This window comes from Lithobates pipiens, unplaced genomic scaffold (genome assembly GCF_037356315.1).
Source record: "Lithobates pipiens isolate NorthernLeopardFrog02 unplaced genomic scaffold, aLitPip1_a1.2 Scaffold_10, whole genome shotgun sequence".
NCBI lineage: Eukaryota > Metazoa > Chordata > Amphibia > Anura > Ranidae > Lithobates > Lithobates pipiens.
In genome coordinates, this window is record NW_027507686.1 from 83,677,749 (window position 1) to 83,695,634 (window position 17,886).

General features: G+C 43.9%; 1 protein-coding gene across 1 annotated transcript in view; it reads right to left on the minus strand.

Moving 5' to 3' along the window:
• LOC143933495 (transmembrane protein 272-like) overlaps nucleotides 1–10,911 on the minus strand; it is a 136,540-nt gene extending 125,629 nt beyond the window's left edge. The window contains exons 1-2 of the mRNA XM_077456413.1: nucleotides 10,757–10,911; nucleotides 3,510–3,548 (exon numbers count right to left, since the gene is read on the minus strand). Of these exons, the coding sequence (XP_077312539.1) occupies nucleotides 3,510–3,537 (28 nt within the window). The 5' untranslated portion in view covers nucleotides 3,538–3,548; nucleotides 10,757–10,911. The remainder of the gene's footprint in view (nucleotides 1–3,509; nucleotides 3,549–10,756) is intronic.
• Between the last annotated feature and the right edge of the window lie 6,975 nt (nucleotides 10,912–17,886).

Genomic DNA, 17,886 nt, shown 5'->3' on the forward strand with positions numbered 1-17,886 from the left:
TCTTCTCCTTTGTCAGCTTGTGGTATATAACTCACTATGGAAACGACGATATGGATTTGTCGCCCGGTGAGTGCGTGGCTTTTTTTTAATTTATTTTTTATGTGTATGTAAATACTCGTGTCTAAAGGATGGTTAGGAAGTATATATGATAGTGGCAAGTAAGAAAGAAAAGAGAAAAAAATATATATATAAAAAAGATGTTTTGCACAGATCAATCGAAACAAATAGGAAAATGAGGAAAGGACGTACTAGCGGTATAAGGAAACAAAATTGTAAAATATATACTGATGCTGTAACTTGGTCTGTTATAACTTGGTCTGCTATATTGAAATATGTCAAATAAAGAAATAAAGTAAAAAAAAAAAAAAAAATACGACTGACTATACAACGTTGATCATGGGAATTCGAGAAATCCAGTAAGGCTGTGAGGGGAGGGGATTGGTGGCTGTACTGGTGATAGCATAGGTGAAGGTGCTGGCAAAAAGTGGGTGGTGGTTTGGTAAAGTAGTGAAAAAAAGAGCGTGAAGGCTGTGGTAGAGGTGCAGAGTGGTGGAATGGCTCTGGTGGGGCGATGGGAGGGCAGCCCTGGAAGAGAGGTAAGAGTGGTAGAGGGTGTTGGAAGTGGTGAGAACAATATCCCAAGTACTCATCAGTGAGGAATACTCACTTTCAGAGACTCTCCGCTCTCATCCTGAACTTCAATTTTATAGAAAATAGGAAATGTCAAATTCTACTGATAGCTGCACAATATGCGACAGCATGTTACAGACTGAGAAGGACATCAAAAACAGAGGACTGAAAAATCCTTTACATGGAGAGACACACACACACACACACCTCTACCCTCGTTGCATTACTCCTTACCCCTCCAAAAGGCTGCCCTAGAGCCAACTAGCCCCCCCCCCCTCTCCCCTCTACAAACAACTGCTTTGCCAATGCTGAAATGTATTTGGCCCTGCCAATAACGCTTATTTGCATTGAACTGAGCTCAGAGGCAGCTGTCCTGGCAGAGTGTTGGAGGGGAATACCTAAACATCCATCAGCACTTCTTCCTATTTCCTATGCTGCTCCTCCTTCACTACAGCAGTGGTGGGGGGTTAAAGGGATGGTGGCAGATTGGTGATCATGCACAAATAGCAAAAACTGCTCAGTGCATTTTTCATTAACGCTCACCCAGCACCCTTACACTACAGCAGCAGCTGAACAAATCTTAAAGTGGTTTTGTACAGAAAATTGCAAGTTCATCTTATTCAAATGGCTTTGGAACATAGATGCAGTTATGACCATTGAAATAAAATAATATGCAGTATTTACCTTTTATTTTTAATGTTTATGCCGACTTCTGGGCTCTCCTCCCGTGGGAGTAGGCGTGTTTATCGGCTTCGTAATGATCCCTGGGAACTTTTTTAGCTATTTCCCAGGAATCCATGGGGGACACAGTCAAGCTGAAATTGCCATTTTGAAAGTGGGCAGGCAGCTCTATCAGCCATTACCACTATAGCACAGGAGACAAAAGGAAGGAAAACAAAGAGGACACTCAATGAGCATGTGCGAGATGGAGCAGTGGATGCTGGGAGCTCAGTGTCATCGCATCCAGGAAGTAAATGCCTGTGGGCTTCAAACGCCCACAGTGAAAATGGAAACCGCCGGACTGCTTTTTTAAAAGTTTTCCTTAGCAATGAAATCGTCACGCCAGGGGTTAAAAAGACGCCGATCGTGGCTGCAAAGACCCGGTAGGAATCGCCCAACAGTGACACAGGTAAAAAAAAAAAAAAAAAAACGGCAGTGGAATCCCGCTTTAAGATAAGGTCTTGTGTTTACTACTTGTGGAAGCAAGCTTTTTTTTATTTATTTTTTTTTTTTGTTTGTTTTTGTGTTTTTTTTGCCCAAAGCGGTTGCCATTTTCAGAGGCCCAGCGCCACTGTGCTATTGTGCAAAAGCTGCTACTGTGCGTGGTTAGAGTAGCAGCTTCACCTTGTGTGAGGTCATGGCTTGGGCTCAATCAGAATTGTCTTTGGGATAACCCAGATTTTACAGGGGCAACACCATGTTATCGCGCATGCCTCTGTAGGGGGACCAAATGATGCTGAACATGCAAGCATGGAATCAGAACAGTGTTATGGGAACTTACATAAGGTAGGGAGCACAGGAATCATTGGTGCACAGTTTTGATGTTCTTGTCCCAGGCACGTTCTATGTGTTTTATAGTGCCACATCTAGTATTAGAGCCAAAGCAAGAGAACCTCCCATGATGCACTTTTAAAGGCACACCAAATTAAAATAGGAGTATTTAAGAGTATTTCAGGAAAGAATTTTATTAATCATTAAACACATTTAGTATATGCATATGAAAAGGGAATATATTATCCATCCATAGCATTACCATCTCCTAACATGACAAATATGATCCTCTTGCACCCAACAGGTTTCGGAGTATAAAATATACATGCATACTTTGGATAACAATTATACAATCAAATGTAACATTCCATCATATTACATTTAAAAACAAGGATTTCACTCTGACCCCAGCGAGTTCCTCTGGCCACTCCTCCTCTGTGGGGTTAAGAGAGGACGGGGAAGCGACTCTTTGGGATAGATACATTATGCAGTTTTAAGAATCCCTTTGCTTGAGATATTGAAGCAGAAAGTCAGCAAGCACAGTTCTTTTTGATGCTTGCTTTGTTTTTAAATGCAACATGATGGAATGCTAATCTACCACGCCACCAAAATATATGTAAGTGTACCCTTTAATCGATTGTATGAATTGTTAGCCATAGTATGCATGTATATTTTCATGTTGCTATATACTTACTGTTTTTCAAATTATATTATAGACATATTTTCCTCTTCAATAAACATCCCTGAAGGAGATATCTGTAGTCCGAAACGCGTTGGTGGCAAGAGGATCATATTTGTCATGTTAGGAGATGGTGATAATGGTATGGATGGATAATACATTCCTTTTTATTATATTCTACTCAATGTGTTTAATAATTAATAAAATTCTTTACTGAAATACTCCTATTTTAGTTAGTTGTGCCTTAAAAGTCCATCATAGGGGGTTCTCTTGCTTTGGTTTATATTTGCATATAGCGCTACACTGGGGATGTGTATTTTTTTTTTTTAATTCAGGTTTCCTTTTTGTTTTATATTTAACTGAATGCAGCAGCAGTGTGATATTGTATGTTATGTAACACTATCACCCTTTCACATCCTTGGGGGGGGGGTTTGGCATAGAGTAGGAATTTATAAATTAAGATTAAATACGGTTTAAATTTGAAATGGGAATTTGTTATATTTGAGGCCGTCAATAAAAATAAAAATAAAAAAAAAAAAGAATTTTTGTCAAAAAGAAAATTTGTGGCAGATTGGCAACCTTACTCCACTTTAATAAAACTGGAGAAAAAAAATAAATAAAAAAGGGGCTGCCTTGAGTAACAATGGGCATTATTCCTGTAGGAAAGTAGAATGAGCTTGTACATTAGGCACACAAGCAGACGACTCACCTGATGATGTGGTTGACATTTCACCCATTGTTGCTAATCCTGAAAGAAAAAAAAAAAAGAGAATAACTGCCACTTAAAAAGCAATAGAAAAAAAAAAATAACCGTTTTTTAGAAACATTTGAAATGTTATATTAACCTACATGTTGTTCCATTCATTAATAGTAACAAAGATAGGATGTGTACTGAGCAGATTAGGCAAATAGTCTTTCAACCCCTCTACCCCTTGCCTTGACATGCCCTGCATGACTAGAACATTTGATCCTATTAGGCTTAATGTATACAGGATGCTGAAGCAACCTCCTCAGAACGATTTTTTTGACAGCTTGAAACCGGCGTTTAAAAACACCCGTTTAGCCGCGCTTGCATGCTGCATTTGCATCTAGAAGCGTTTTAATTAAGATATATCGTAGGAACCTCTCAAAGCCCAAAAAAAATAAAAATCATTGTTTAACCATTGCAGCCATTCTGTGAGACCAGAGTGAGTAGCAGCAGCTGAGAGAGGAGCAGTGTACTTGTATTTACTTCAATTTCGGTGTTTTTACTATGGAACCCATAATGAGCATATGTGAGGAAATGCTCCTGCCGATGCTGTTGATGAGGCTGGAAAGACGTCAGAAATCACGTGCGAGGCCCAGAAACCCTAACGCTAAACTTGTTCTTCAAGGGGAAAACCTTAACTATAACCCTCTAACTGGAAACCATAACCTTAAACTGTTTTTTGTAACTTGTTCTTCAAGGGGAAAACCCTAACCATAATATCCTAACCTTGTTTTGCAAGGGGAAAACCCTAAACATAAGCCCCCTAACCCTAAATGGGAAACCCCATCCAGAAACCATAACCAGAAACTTGTTCTTCACGGGGAAAACCCTAATCATTGTCAAAGCTACCTAGAATTTAACACGAGGGAAAAATGCACTTAAAAAAGCCAGATATTAGATTTCATGCAACTATGATCAAGTCGGGGGTGAAGCTCAATGTTGGGGTCATCTGGCTAAAATCTAACATATAGGTCAATTATACTAGTGGTGTATTGGATTGGATCATGGGCTCATTATAGGTATATAAATGGTCGATGAAGCAAAACAAGCAATTACAAGTTTTTAAAATATTTTTTTGTGGTTTTTCCATCATTTGCTATCATTTTAAATAGGGCAACTTTAGAAGCATTTTTAAACAAAAATGTGGCTAAATGCCAGTACCGCGTTTAGAGTCTGAACTCATTTTTTTTTTGCCTTCAAAGAAAAGCCTCTAAATGCAACTGCCTAAAAACAACATTAAACAAACCTGTGTACATTTACACATAAGATAACATTGAATGAGTTCAGGGGCAGCTGAAAAAAGCATCCAACTGCCTCTGAATGTCCTTTTACCAGCCAGCACCAGCTCAAGGGCAAAAAGGTATAAGCACCACACTTTTTTTTTTTTTTTTTTTAGCCAACAGAAAACAAAGTGGATCCCCCCCCACCAGTTGCTCTAAGAAAATTCTATCAAGTTCTATCAAGTGGGGGCGGCCACACTGATCGTAATTCGGCAGGTCCCCGCTGAACCACCCAAATTGTGATAGATGTATGGCCAGCTTAAATTGGAAGTTCACCCAAAATGTGAAGTTCTTTCCTTTTTTAAGCCACTCTCTCACTGTTAGGCTCAACTTGACCATGACCACCTTTTCACAAGGACACTACAGAACTTCTCTCTCTTCTATTCTGAGGCTCCCCAGGTATTTCATAACCGTAGTTAGTTATTCTTACATTTCATTGTGCTATTTTGACTTTGATTGTAAAGCCAGGCAGATGGTCAATGAGAATGTGCTCTGGCAAATGTTTTGTCTTTTGTCAGTTAAATAAATTGTGGGAGATTGGCAATTCTGTTGTGGCTGGACAATAAAGCAGCAGCAGGAGCTTGATGAAGTCATCTCTCTTCTCATCACAGAATGTTCCCTGTCAGTACTAGTGATGAGGCATTTGGCTCAGCAGGCGTTTACCAAATTTCAAGGATGTTTGGATGCTGAAACCCATGTAAATGGGAGCCAAACCTGTCATATTAAAAAAATGCCCATTTTCTAGGTTAAAGTGGTGTTGCCACCAAAAAATTAAAACTGCTTAAAATTCGTAAAAAAAATTAAAAAAAAATATTTGGCAAAAAAAAAATTTTTTACTCATCTCTAAATACCGGTTGCTAGGGGGTCCCTCGTAATCTGCCTTCCTCATTGCCCGGGCTGGTGACATCACTTCCCCTCACGCCGCACATTCACCTGGGACCTGTCATGTGTCCCAGGTGACTGTACGGCGTATCACGGCGCCCTGCGCCGCTCGCGCATGCGCAGTGGGTGCCCGGCTGTGAAGCCACAGCCGGGTGCCCACAGTATGCATGACGGCGCCACGAGCGGAGCGGGGAGCGAGGGGGGGGCTTCGTTCCCCCACATCGCTGGACCCTGGGGCAGGTAAGTGTCCGATTATTAAAAGCCAGCAGCTGCAGTATTTGTAGCTGCTGACTTTAAAATTTTTTTTTTAGGGGGTACCCCTCTTTAATAGGCAAAGGGGTGTAAAAATAGCATGGGGTGGGTGGGAAGTAACCTATGAAATATGTACCAGCGCACAAAATTTGAAAAAATTTCAAGTGGCTGGGAGTAGGGATTTTTTTTCCAACGCAAAAAAAAAAAAAAAAAAAAAGAAAGTTTTATATTGGCAGCAAATTACATCTCTCTCTTTTGTTAAAAAAAATAAAAATAAAATCCCAAAGGTCCTCTAAAATGGTCTATATGTATTGTAGGGGAACGTTGGAGGGGTCTGTGTGCTTTTTTTTCCCCATCCCCCCCCCCCCCCCCCAAGCTGGCAAAATGCAGTTTTCCTTGCTGCCAATTTAAACTGTAATTTTTGTAAATCCTACAGCAAGAAAAAAAAAAAAAACCCACACATAGAATCCCCCCAAAAGTCACTAGTCTTGATTTTAAAAGGGTTACTACATGCAAAAAAAATAAAAAAAATTAGGGTCCTTAAAAAAAGAAATCCATACCAGTCACTTCAGGGCTGGTATGGGTTTTAAGGGGTAGTCTTCACATATATACACACAGAAAAAAAAATAAAAAAGTGTGAGGTCTCCATAAAGATCTATGCCAGACCCTTAACTTGAGCATGCAGCCTAACTATCCAGAAAAGGTGGGGGATACGTATGCTACCCAATTACCCTTCTGGACCATATCAGGACACATGCCCTCAGCATGGTAAGGGATGGCGATTTGCCTATAAATATAAATAAATAAATAAAACACACACACCAATAATGTAAAAGGAAAGGCAAGATTTTACTTTTCAATTTTGGATATGAATAGAATATGAACTGGAACACCTCTAAGATCTGTACTGCTGTCTATGTCCAAAATCCAAAATATTGGGTTGTCACCAGAACAGGAATTGATTGCACAAAAGAATTGCAGGCATCTTTTTCTAAATCACATCTCAGCACAACACACGGCTATAAGTTACCATGCATTATGGTGAGACTTGGTGCACATGCATTGGCTGGTGCGTTTGGGGTGTCATCAAGAATGAATGGTACCGTAGCGCACCCGCCACAACATATCACGTCTTCCTGCGCTACAGGAAAATATTGCGCATGTTCCCGTGTTAAGTGATGCACAGAGTGCAGATAGGAAACGTTGGATACCAAAAATGTGTTGTCCCCAAAAGAAAGCAGTAAAGTAAAGGGCACTTCTAACTAGCTTGGGGCCCCAAAAACCGATTGAGGACCCCAGCTTGGTTCTCAGCCTAGAGGTTACATGCCAAGCCCATACAACATGAGCTATGGTCCCCTGGGCCAGAAGACAGAATGCAACACATGTGAGCGTCTCCTCTCTATACAGGAGGACGGCATTGGCTGGGTGCAAAATGTTTATTTTAGAGACTAGAAAAGGAAAGCAAGCCCAGCGCCCAAAAGACCAATAGAGCCTGCCCACTGTGAATATAGAAATACTACCAGGGATGGGTATTTATTTGCTGAGGGACAGGGACAAATGGTAACCTTACAGCAGTATGGGTTCATTAATACATGCAGCCCTCCTTTCTGAAAAGCAATCTGCAGTGGATCACTTTTCAGTAAGGCTACATTCACGCTAGTCTGTGTGATAAAACAGTGTTTTACCATTCAGGCTAGCCCAGTGTTGACTCTGGCAGGGAGCAGCATGATGCACGTTTCTTTTTGCAATCAACTTTATTTAGTGTCATCTAGTCAATGCACAGCAGCATAGTTTCATAGTTAGTAAGGTTGAATAAAGACACTGTCCATCCAGTTCAACCTGAGTGAGTGTCTACCCCTATCCCTGTACATTGCACACTCACATCAGTCCCTACCCTCAAGGAGCCCACAATCCAAGGTCCCCTATTCATATACTAGGGCCAATTTTGGACAGAAGCCAATTAACCTACCTGCATGTCTTTGGAGTGTGGGAGGAAAGCGGAGTACCCGGAGGAAACCCACGCAGGCACAGGGAGTACATGCAAACTCCAGGCAGGTAGAGTCGTGGTTGGGATTTGAACCACTGACACTTTTTACTGCTAGGTGAGAGTGCTAACCACTACACCACTGTGCCACAGTGTGTTGGGATATGCTGTTGTAACATGTGGTGCCATTTAATGCAGTGCAGAAAAATGTGGTGTGAACAGGACACTTAGAAAACAATTGCTTTCTATGTGCCCTAGCAGTAACTTGTGTTTATCTAGCGCAGAAAAAAAAACTGCACCACACCTTGTGTGAATGGGTCCTAAGTCTGATCATTTGGCTGATTATCTATGCTATATAAAAAGGAGGTAGGCAACAGTCGAGGAGGATTTTTTTTTTGTTCTCAGCGCACTTTTGATACGCAGAGCTAACACTCTAGATCAAATATGGCAAACAAAAGGCCTGTGAGCCGAATCCGGCCCACCAAGCCCGGTCATATGGCCCTCAGTTTTGCAGACAAATTGTGGCACCTCCGTCTCTTAACCTCTTCTTCCGCTGTTGCTTGTAAACACAGAAGCTTACGCGTTTTAGAAAGGACAGCTTTGCTCAGCGGCTCCTGGATATAACAGATCCCTGCATGCGCTAACGGCAGGAACAGATCTCCAGAGAGAGTCAGAAAGAATGATCTCCCTGCACTCTGTACACAGCACCCTCCTCCAAACCCTCCACTCTGTACACAGCGCACCCCCCCTCCTCCTCCTCCAAACCCTCCACTCTGTACACAGCGCACCCCCCCTCCTCCTCCTCCAAACCCTCCACTCTGTACACAGCGCACCCCCCCTCCTCCTCCTCCAAAACCTCCACTCTGTACACAGCGCACCCCCCCTCCTCCAAACCCTCCACTCTGTACACAGCGCACCCCCCCTCCTCCAAACCCTCCACTCTGTACACAGCGCACCCCCCCTCCTCCAAACCCTCCACTCTGTACACAGCGCACCCCCCCTCCTCCAAACCCTCCACTCTGTACACAGCGCACCCCCCCTCCTCCAAACCCTCCACTCTGTACACAGCGCACCCCCCCTCCTCCAAACCCTCCACTCTGTACACAGCGCACCCCCCCTCCTCCTCCTCCAAACCCTCCACTCTGTACACAGCGCACCCCCCCCCCTCCTCCTCCAAACCCTCCACTCTGTACACAGCGCACCCCCCCCCTCCTCCTCCAAACCCTCCACTCTGTACACAGCGCACCCCCCCCCCCCTCCTCCTCCAAACCCTCCACTCTGTACACAGCGCACCCCCCCCCCCCTCCTCCTCCAAACCCTCCACTCTGTACACAGCGCACCCCCCCCCCTCCTCCTCCAAACCCTCCACTCTGTACACAGCGCACCCCCCCCCCTCCTCCTCCAAACCCTCCACTCTGTACACAGCGCACCCCCCCCCTCCTCCTCCAAACCCTCCACTCTGTACACAGCGAACCCCCCCTCCTCCTCCAAACCCTCCACTCTGTACACAGCGCACCCCCCCTCCTCCTCCAAACCCTCCACTCTGTACACAGCGCACCCCCCCCCCTCCTCCTCCAAACCCTCCACTCTGTACACAGCGCACCCCCCCCCCTCCTCCTCCAAACCCTCCACTCTGTACACAGCGCACCCCCCCCTCCAAACCCTCCACTCTGTACACAGCGCACCCCCCCCCCTCCTCCTCCAAACCCTCCACTCTGTACACAGCGCACCCCCCCTCCTCCTCCTCCAAACCCTCCACTCTGTACACAGCGCACCCCCCCCCCCCTCCTCCTCCAAACCCTCCACTCTGTACACAGCGCACCCCCCCCTCCACCTCCAAACCCTCCACTCTGTACACAGCGCACCCCCCCTCCTCCTCCTCCTCCAAACCCTCCACTCTGTACACAGCGCACCCCCCCCCCCCCCTCCTCCTCCAAACCCTCCACTCTGTACACAGCGCACCCCCCCTCCTCCTCCAAACCCTCCACTCTGTACACAGCGCACCCCCCCTCCTCCTCCAAACCCTCCACTCTGTACACAGCGCACCCCTGAAGTCTGCATATGGCACACCCCCAAACCCTTCATTCTGTACATGACACCCCAGAACTCTGCGCTCAGCGCACCCCACATACAAACGGCCCTTTGAGGTCATCCCATACTGCTGATACGGCCCGTGATGAAAGTGAGTTTGACACCCCGGCTCCAGATTATTACATAAATAGAATGTATTTCTTGAAAACGGACAAGCACATAGCTAAACTGTTCAGTTATCTATCACAGAATCAATCATAAAACATTTTGTATGCACCAACACTCATTAAAATAAGCACAATCCTGAACCTCTTATACAAAGGTTTAGCAGAGCCCTTTAAATGTGAAGGCAGAAGTCTGACATAAGACTGCACCTTTCCTATAGCACAGAGTAGACCTGCACTGCATCATTGCCAATACAGCCCTCTGCCATCAACCACTCCCTGCTCTCTGTATCTGAAGTGGGTGAACTTAGAATAGTCAGCTGTCCCCAGATCACCCCAATATTTCTGTGCACGGATCCTGATAACAAGGCTTTCCACCGATCTGCTACAAACAATGACAAGTGACAACACATGGTGCAAAGCCTTCCTCCAGGACTCAGCATGGCAAAAGGTTCCAGAAACCAAGAACTCTGCAGTTCTAGTCCTGGCAGAGATCCATGGCTGTGCCCCGCAGCTTGGTGAAGGTTACTGGAGTTGATCAGTTTATTAATCCGGTAAATATAAGATCGGCGTCTTCTAAGCAGAGGTTGTAAAGCACGTAAGTAGCGATCTCACCTGGTTAGAGAGTAGAGTGATAAGGAGTAGCCCGATCCCTCCCTGGTGCTGTCTCCGTCCTCTCTGATCCGGACATAGTGATGATGACAGCAGAACAACTGCAGGCCCTTCCCAGGGACGTCCTCACTGCAGTGGGAAGGGCTGACTGGCGCTGCACTCCATGTACACAGCTAGGATGGGGGACGAGAGATCGGAGGGAAGCCGTATAATAGAACTCTATAAACTTAACCCATTACTGCCATCAGTGCTCTTCTAGGAAACGAAATAAAAGGTCCTTTTAGACCAAGAAATGAAACTTCAGAACCATAGAGAGTGTGCGAAATATATATACCGATCGGCCATAACATTGGGCAGAGCTCCCAACCGTCCCTGATTTCGAGGGACTGTCCCTGATTTGGAACAATATCCCTCCTTCCGCCTCATTTTGGTCTGATCTATATAGTCGTCTATAAAATAAACTTTTTATCTTTCAGAAATTGTTTCCCAAGGCTAAACCTTTCATCCAAATTCTAAAAGCCAATATAAAGGAATAGTAGTGGTTAAAAAAAAAAAAAAAAGCCCTTGTGGATTTAATTAAACTTTTTTATGGTTAATTCTCCTTTAAGGGGGTGTGGCAGGGGCGTGGCCTGTGCCTGCATATGTTTGCTAGTAGGTGTCCCTCATTCCCATCTCAAAATGTTGGGAGGTATGGATTGTGGACACTGACATAAAGTGAATAGCACTGATTGTCTTGTTACAGTGGTATCTGATAGCAAAGGGGATATATTAGGCAACCAATGAACATGTTGTCCCTGAAGTTAAAGTGGAACTTCAGTCTTTTTATTTTTTTTCCCCATCTATTTAATCTTCTGCCCTTGTGGTTTTAACTTTGGATAGTAAACCATTTTTTCTGCTAATAAATACCTTCTACAGCCCACTTCCTGTTTCTTGTGCGGTAAAAAGCCTAGGCCTATGACATCATATACAGCTCTCTCTCACTCACTGAGAGTTTGCCATGGAGGGGAGTCGAGTCATAAGAGGGCCAGTGAGAGCTGCAGAGCTGGAGTTGTGCCTCTGTGTAAATCCAGGAAGTGAACAGGCAGCAGCTTCAGCTGCCCACAGTTAAAATGGATGCAGCCAGACTCCATGGAGGAAGATTTCTGCAGCATATTTGACAAGTACAGAATCACAGTATATATAAAATAATATGCAAAGTGGTTGGAGGGAAGCTTCAGAATGGCAAAGATGTTTGTATTACAAATGAAGTGAGCAGACTGCAATTCTTATTTAACCACTTAAGGGCCGTAAGAATGACCAGGCCATTTTTTGCGATACTTTTTGCTATACATATCCTTCCCAAAAAAAAAAAAAAACACTTTTTATCAGTTTTGGCTGATATATATTCTTCTATATATTTTTGGTAAAGAAAAAAAAAAAATCGCAACAAACATATATTGGTTTGTGCAAAAGCTATAGTGTCTACAAAATAGGGGATAGATTTATGTCATTTTTATTATATATTTTTTTTTACCAGTAATGGCGGCTATCAGTGATTTATTATTATTATTTTTTTCAGGACTGTGACATTATGTCGGACACTTTTGATATATTTTTGGGACCATTGACATATATACAGCGATCAGAGCTAAAAAAATAGCCACTGATTACTGTATAAATGTCATTGACAGGGAAGGGGTGAACACTAGGGGGTGATCAAGGGGTTAAATGTGTCTCCTAGGGAGTGATTCTAACTGTATGGGGATGTGACTCACCGGGAACAGAACAGGGATATGTGTGTGTGTGTACACATATACATCCCCATTCTGGATCTGCGATTGTGGTTGGCCACACGCATCGGGTCCCCCTCTGTGCAGTGGGCCCACTATCACCCTTAAAAAGGTGCTGACGTACACCTACGGTGATTTGCGGGATTGTGCCAACCTGCCGCAGTATAATGACGGCTGGTCAGCAAGTGGTTAATGTGTCAAAAAGCAGAAAAAAATGAGGGACCTCGGTAAGGGCCAAACTGTAATGGCTTCAAAACTGCAGCTATTGTGGGATGTTCCACAGTGGCGTAGCGTGGGTTGTCAGCGCCCAGGCCAAGGCAAGTCATTTGCACCCCTTAACCCATGGACTTTTACCACTCCCATCCACTAGTACAGTATTAAACCTCTTATGGTCTTATTATATTTTAGGAATATATACAGTTTTACTAACACATGTCAAAGTTGCAAAATTGAGCTTAGGTCGTTAGATTTGTTTTACCCTTAGGTGTGCGGGGGTTAATAAATATACTAAGGGAATAAAAGTGAGGGGTGGGGCATAAAATGTCCCCACCCCCACCACATATGGCATCGTGAGAGACAAATAGTTAATCTTAATAAAAGGTAAAAAAAAAAATTAAATTTTTTTTTTAAAAAAGCATTGGATAAATGAACTGGCAGATATCCAGTCCTTTGACACGAGCAGGTACCTATAAAAAGAAGAGGATGCGTCATCAAGCAGGCAGATGGAAGAAGAGTTAAGAGAAAGCTGCCAGCCCACCCCATCCCCCCCCCCCCACCTGTCGTTGCCTTATTTATGAGGTTTATACTTTCTCAGTATTGTCCCTTATTGAAAGGGGATGTTATGGTGAATTTAACCATAACATTGTGAGCAGGAGAGACAGAACAGGGACGAGTGTGTGTAACACTTCCCTGCTCTTTTCTGGCAGGGATGACAGATTCTGTGTTCCTATTAGCTAGGAACCACGATCTGTCACTTCCTCCAATCGGGCCCCTCCCCCTTAAGTTAGAATCACCTCCCAGGGAGCACAATTGACCCCCTCGAGCGCCCCCTAGTGTTAACCCCTTCACTGCCAGTGACATTTTTACAGTAATCAGTGCAATTTTATAGCATTGATTGCTGTATAAATGACAATGGTCCCAAAAATGTGTCAAAATTGTCCGATGTTTCCGCCATAATGTCGCATTCCCGATAAAAAAATTAAAAATCGTAGATCACTAGTAAAAAAAATAATAATAAAAATGTCATAAATATGTAGATGAATACATATCGGCCTAAACTGAAGAAAAAAAAAATATTTTTTAGGAGATATTTATTATAGTAAAAAATAATGCATTTTGTTTCAAAATTGTCACTCTGTAAAAAATAAAAAACGCAGAGGCGATCAAATATCATCAAAAATAGCTTGAGCCAATACAGCTGAGCTAGAGTTAATGTGATGTAATATTTTAATATTAAAATATATGTATCGCTTATTTAAAATTTAATACAATTAAGTATTGAATTTATTGAAGTTATTGATAATTAACCACTTCAGCCCTGGAAGGATTCACCCCTTTAATGACCAGGCCATTTTTTTGCTATACGGCATGGCATTGCTTTAACTGACAATTGCATGGTCATGCAATGCTGTACCCAAACAAAAAAATCCTTTTTTACCCACAAATAGAGCTTTCTTTTGGTGATATTCGATCAACTCTGCGTTTTTTCTTTTTTGCACTATAAACAAAAAAGGAGCGACAATTTTGAAAAAAAAAAAAAATGTTTTACTTTCTGCTATAATACATATCCAAAATATAAAACAAAATGTATATATCAGTTTAGGCCAATATATATTCTTCTACATATTTTTGGTGAAAAAAAAAAATCGCAATAGACGTATATTGATTGGATTGCGTAAAGGTTATTGTGTCTACAAACTAAGGGATAGGTTTAGGGACTTTCATTGTTTTTACTGGTAATGGCAGGGATCTGTGATTTTTAGCAGGACATTACGGGGGACAAATCTGACCACAAATTACACTTTTTGAGGACCAGTGACATTATTACATTTATCAGTGCTATAAAATGACAAATGTGTAAAAATGACACTGGCAGGGAAGGGGTTAACACTAGTGGGCTTAATCAAAGGGCTAAGTGTGTTCCCTCAGCGTTTTCTAACTCTAGGGGGGGGGGGGGATGGGCTCACTGGAACATGACAGAGATCACTGTTCTCGATCACTAGGAACAGTAGATTTCTGTCATGTCACTAGGCAGAACGGGGAATCGCCTTGTTTACATAGGCAGTTCCCCTTTTTGCCTCTCCTCACTGCAATCACGGGCCGCTGGAGGAAATTGAGTCCGCAGGCACGCTCCAGCGGTGTGCAGGGGGTTTGCGCGCGCCCGCTATACTCCTTGCACGGAGTGACATACAGGTTTGTCACTTCACGCAGGAGAGCCGACCTGTCGCAGTATATCTGCGTGAGCAGGTCGGTAACTGGTTAAAGCGGAGGTCCATCCTAAAATAAAAAATTACGTTAACATTCTCAAAAAAAATTGCCTTTTTTTTTCTAATTACCAGAAACCCATGTTGAATGAATGAAATACTTGTATAGCGCACAATGCAAACTGAATCGCCTCAAGGTGCTGTGGCGAGCTTTGATCATCAGCTAGAAGAGGAAGGTCTTGAGGTTTTTTTTGAGAATTTGCGCATCCATTGACATTTGTGCGTCTAAAATAACCCCGAGACTCTTGGCCTTGGTCTTTGGGGAGATAGTCTGCCCAAAGACGGTGGGTGGATACCAGGAGGTTTTGGTTGCAGGCTTATGATTTGGGTGTAAGATAAGAAGCTCTGTCTTTGATTGGTTGAGTTGGAGGGAGTTAGTGGTCATCCAGTCCTCTATTGATTTGAGGCAGTTTTCAAGTTGTTGTTGTCCCGAAGTTTAATGATGTTTTCTGTCGTGTCTGCGGTAATTGGGGTTACTGAAAATTTTGGCGGTTGCGGAATGTTGGTGCAGACATCCTCTTTGTGTATTTGCTGGCTGAAGTTGGATGTTTTCTTCTGACAAATTTATTCCCTGATGGTTTTGACTTTATCGATGAAAAAATCCGATAGTTTGTCACAGTAATCCTGGGATTAATTTTCTGGGGGTTCTAGGCACACCGGATTCATTGATTGATTGACTAGTTTAAACAGTTCCCGAGGTTGGTTTGTGGCCGTTGAGATTGTAGATGCGAAGTGATCCTTTTTGGCTTTAAAGATTGCTTTTCGATAGTTCTCTGTGAGACCTTTGTAGTTAAAGTGGTTTTCCTCGGTGGGATTTCTTCTCCATGTTCTTTCCGCTCTTCTGCGTTCTTGTTTTAATAGGGAGAGTGAGCTATTAAACCACCCAGAATTTTTCTTCCTGATGACAGCCCTGCGTTTTGGAGCTACCGAGTCTGCTGATTGCAGTAATGCCCTGTTCAGGGAGTTGAGTGTTTCCTCCGCAGAGTGGTTTAAGGTTATTGTAGTTATCTTGTTGGATAGAGTGGTTTTGAAGGATTCGGAATACAGTTTTTTTATGTGATCTGGTCCAGTGCGTTGTTGTTACAGGTTTCCATTTTTTGTTGGTGATGTTGGTAGCGATTTTGAATTTGATGGCGTGGTGGTCCATGCATGGCAATGTTATGTTGTCCAGTATGTTGACGTCAATGTTCTGTTTGAAAATGAGGTCCAGGGTGTATCCTGACCCATGCGTGGGAGTCTTTATCAGTTGCTGGAGACCCAATTCTTCTAGTTGATTGATGCAGGCAGTCGCGATGGGGTCTTTGGGCTCGTTTGCCCACAGGTTGAAATCTCCAAGTGCCAGGAAATTTTTGAATTTTAGGGTGTGTATTGCGAAGGATTCCATGAGGGGTGAAAGAAGATTGGACTTTGGTTCCGGTGGTCTGTAGCACAGTAGAATATGAGTAGTGTCATGGGGTGTTGATTGGAGATGTAGCATCAGGGTTTCCATAAAAGGCACTGGGTTCTGTGATGATGGTTTGGTGAGCCTCAGGTGAGCTTTAAAGATCACTGCTAGGCCTCCTCCTTTTTTCCCTATCCGGTGTTCGGTTAGGATCCTGTAGTTTTTCTGCACCAATTCGGTGAGGATGGTGTTGCAGTCAGCGGTTAGCCAGCTTTCGGTGATGAAGAGGCAGTCTACGTTGTTCTCGATGATGAAGTTGTGTACTTCCAGTCTGTGTTTTACTGCAGACCTGGCGTTAATCAAGGCGCAATCTAATTGTAGTGGTTGAGTAGAATTCTTCCTGTGATTGGGAGTTGCTTGTCTTCCGGTTTTTAATAGTTGTTCTCTTTGAAGGATTTTTTGTATGGAAGATGGCAATGTGGTGTTGATGTCCCTTAGTCTGTGGAGAACTTCTACTGAGTATTTGAAGTAGAACATGGTTTGTCGATGAGGTTGATGGTACTATGGGCCTAAAGGTGATGATCCTGGTCAGGGTATTGACCCTGAGGACGGGCTAGATATCAAACTTGCCGCCGTGCTTGAGGCTATTAGTGCACAAGTTGATCAGGGGATTCCTATATGGATGCGGACGGAGTTGTTGTATTGGGTTGCTGGCTGTTTTCCGGCTACCTTTACTTGAGGCGAGGATCCCCGCTCAGAAAAGAAGTCTGGCTGTGATCCGGAGTAGTCATCCTAGGATAGCGTGAAAAATGGAATGGAGGCCGGAGGTAGGGGTATGCTAACCTACGGTTGTTCCTGATTGTTCCAGAGGACGGCAAAAAAAAAACCCTGGCAGTAGCAGCCAAACGCACCAGTGGGGCAAAAATTCCTTCCTGACCCCCGGAGGCGGTCGGACGGAGTCCCTGGAACAATCACTAGGGGGGGTAGGGGAGGAGGGGCGAGCTTACCTGGTTGCGGTGGTCCCCGTTAACTGTCTGGTTCCGGTGAATCTGGCTAGCTGTAAGACTGATGTTTCTGGAGAGCGTTCCAGTTGCCCCTTGCAGTTGGATCTTTAAAAAGGCGGGGAGGAGAATTTTTTTTTTTTTATGTGGTTCTGCCGCAGCCACCAGTCTGTATGTGGCTAAATGTTTAGCCCATTAGGGGTGATGACAGGGTGGCTGCAGCGTGGTCACTTTAAGGGTTCTTCAGGGTTGATTGAACAAGGGTGGGAAGTTGATAATTTCCCCCGAGAATGGGTGGACCGAGATGGCCACCAGCAAGGCCGGAGGCCCGGGCTTTCCTAATTCATGCCCCGGGGCCCGGTACTAATGAAGGTCGGGGGCCCACGTGGCGTGCGAGCCCTGGACTGCCGAGGTTCAGGGGGATGGTGCAGGCGGCTGCACGGTGAGTGACCACGGTACGACCGGACTAGGCCAGAGCCACAGTCTTGCGTAATGCCTA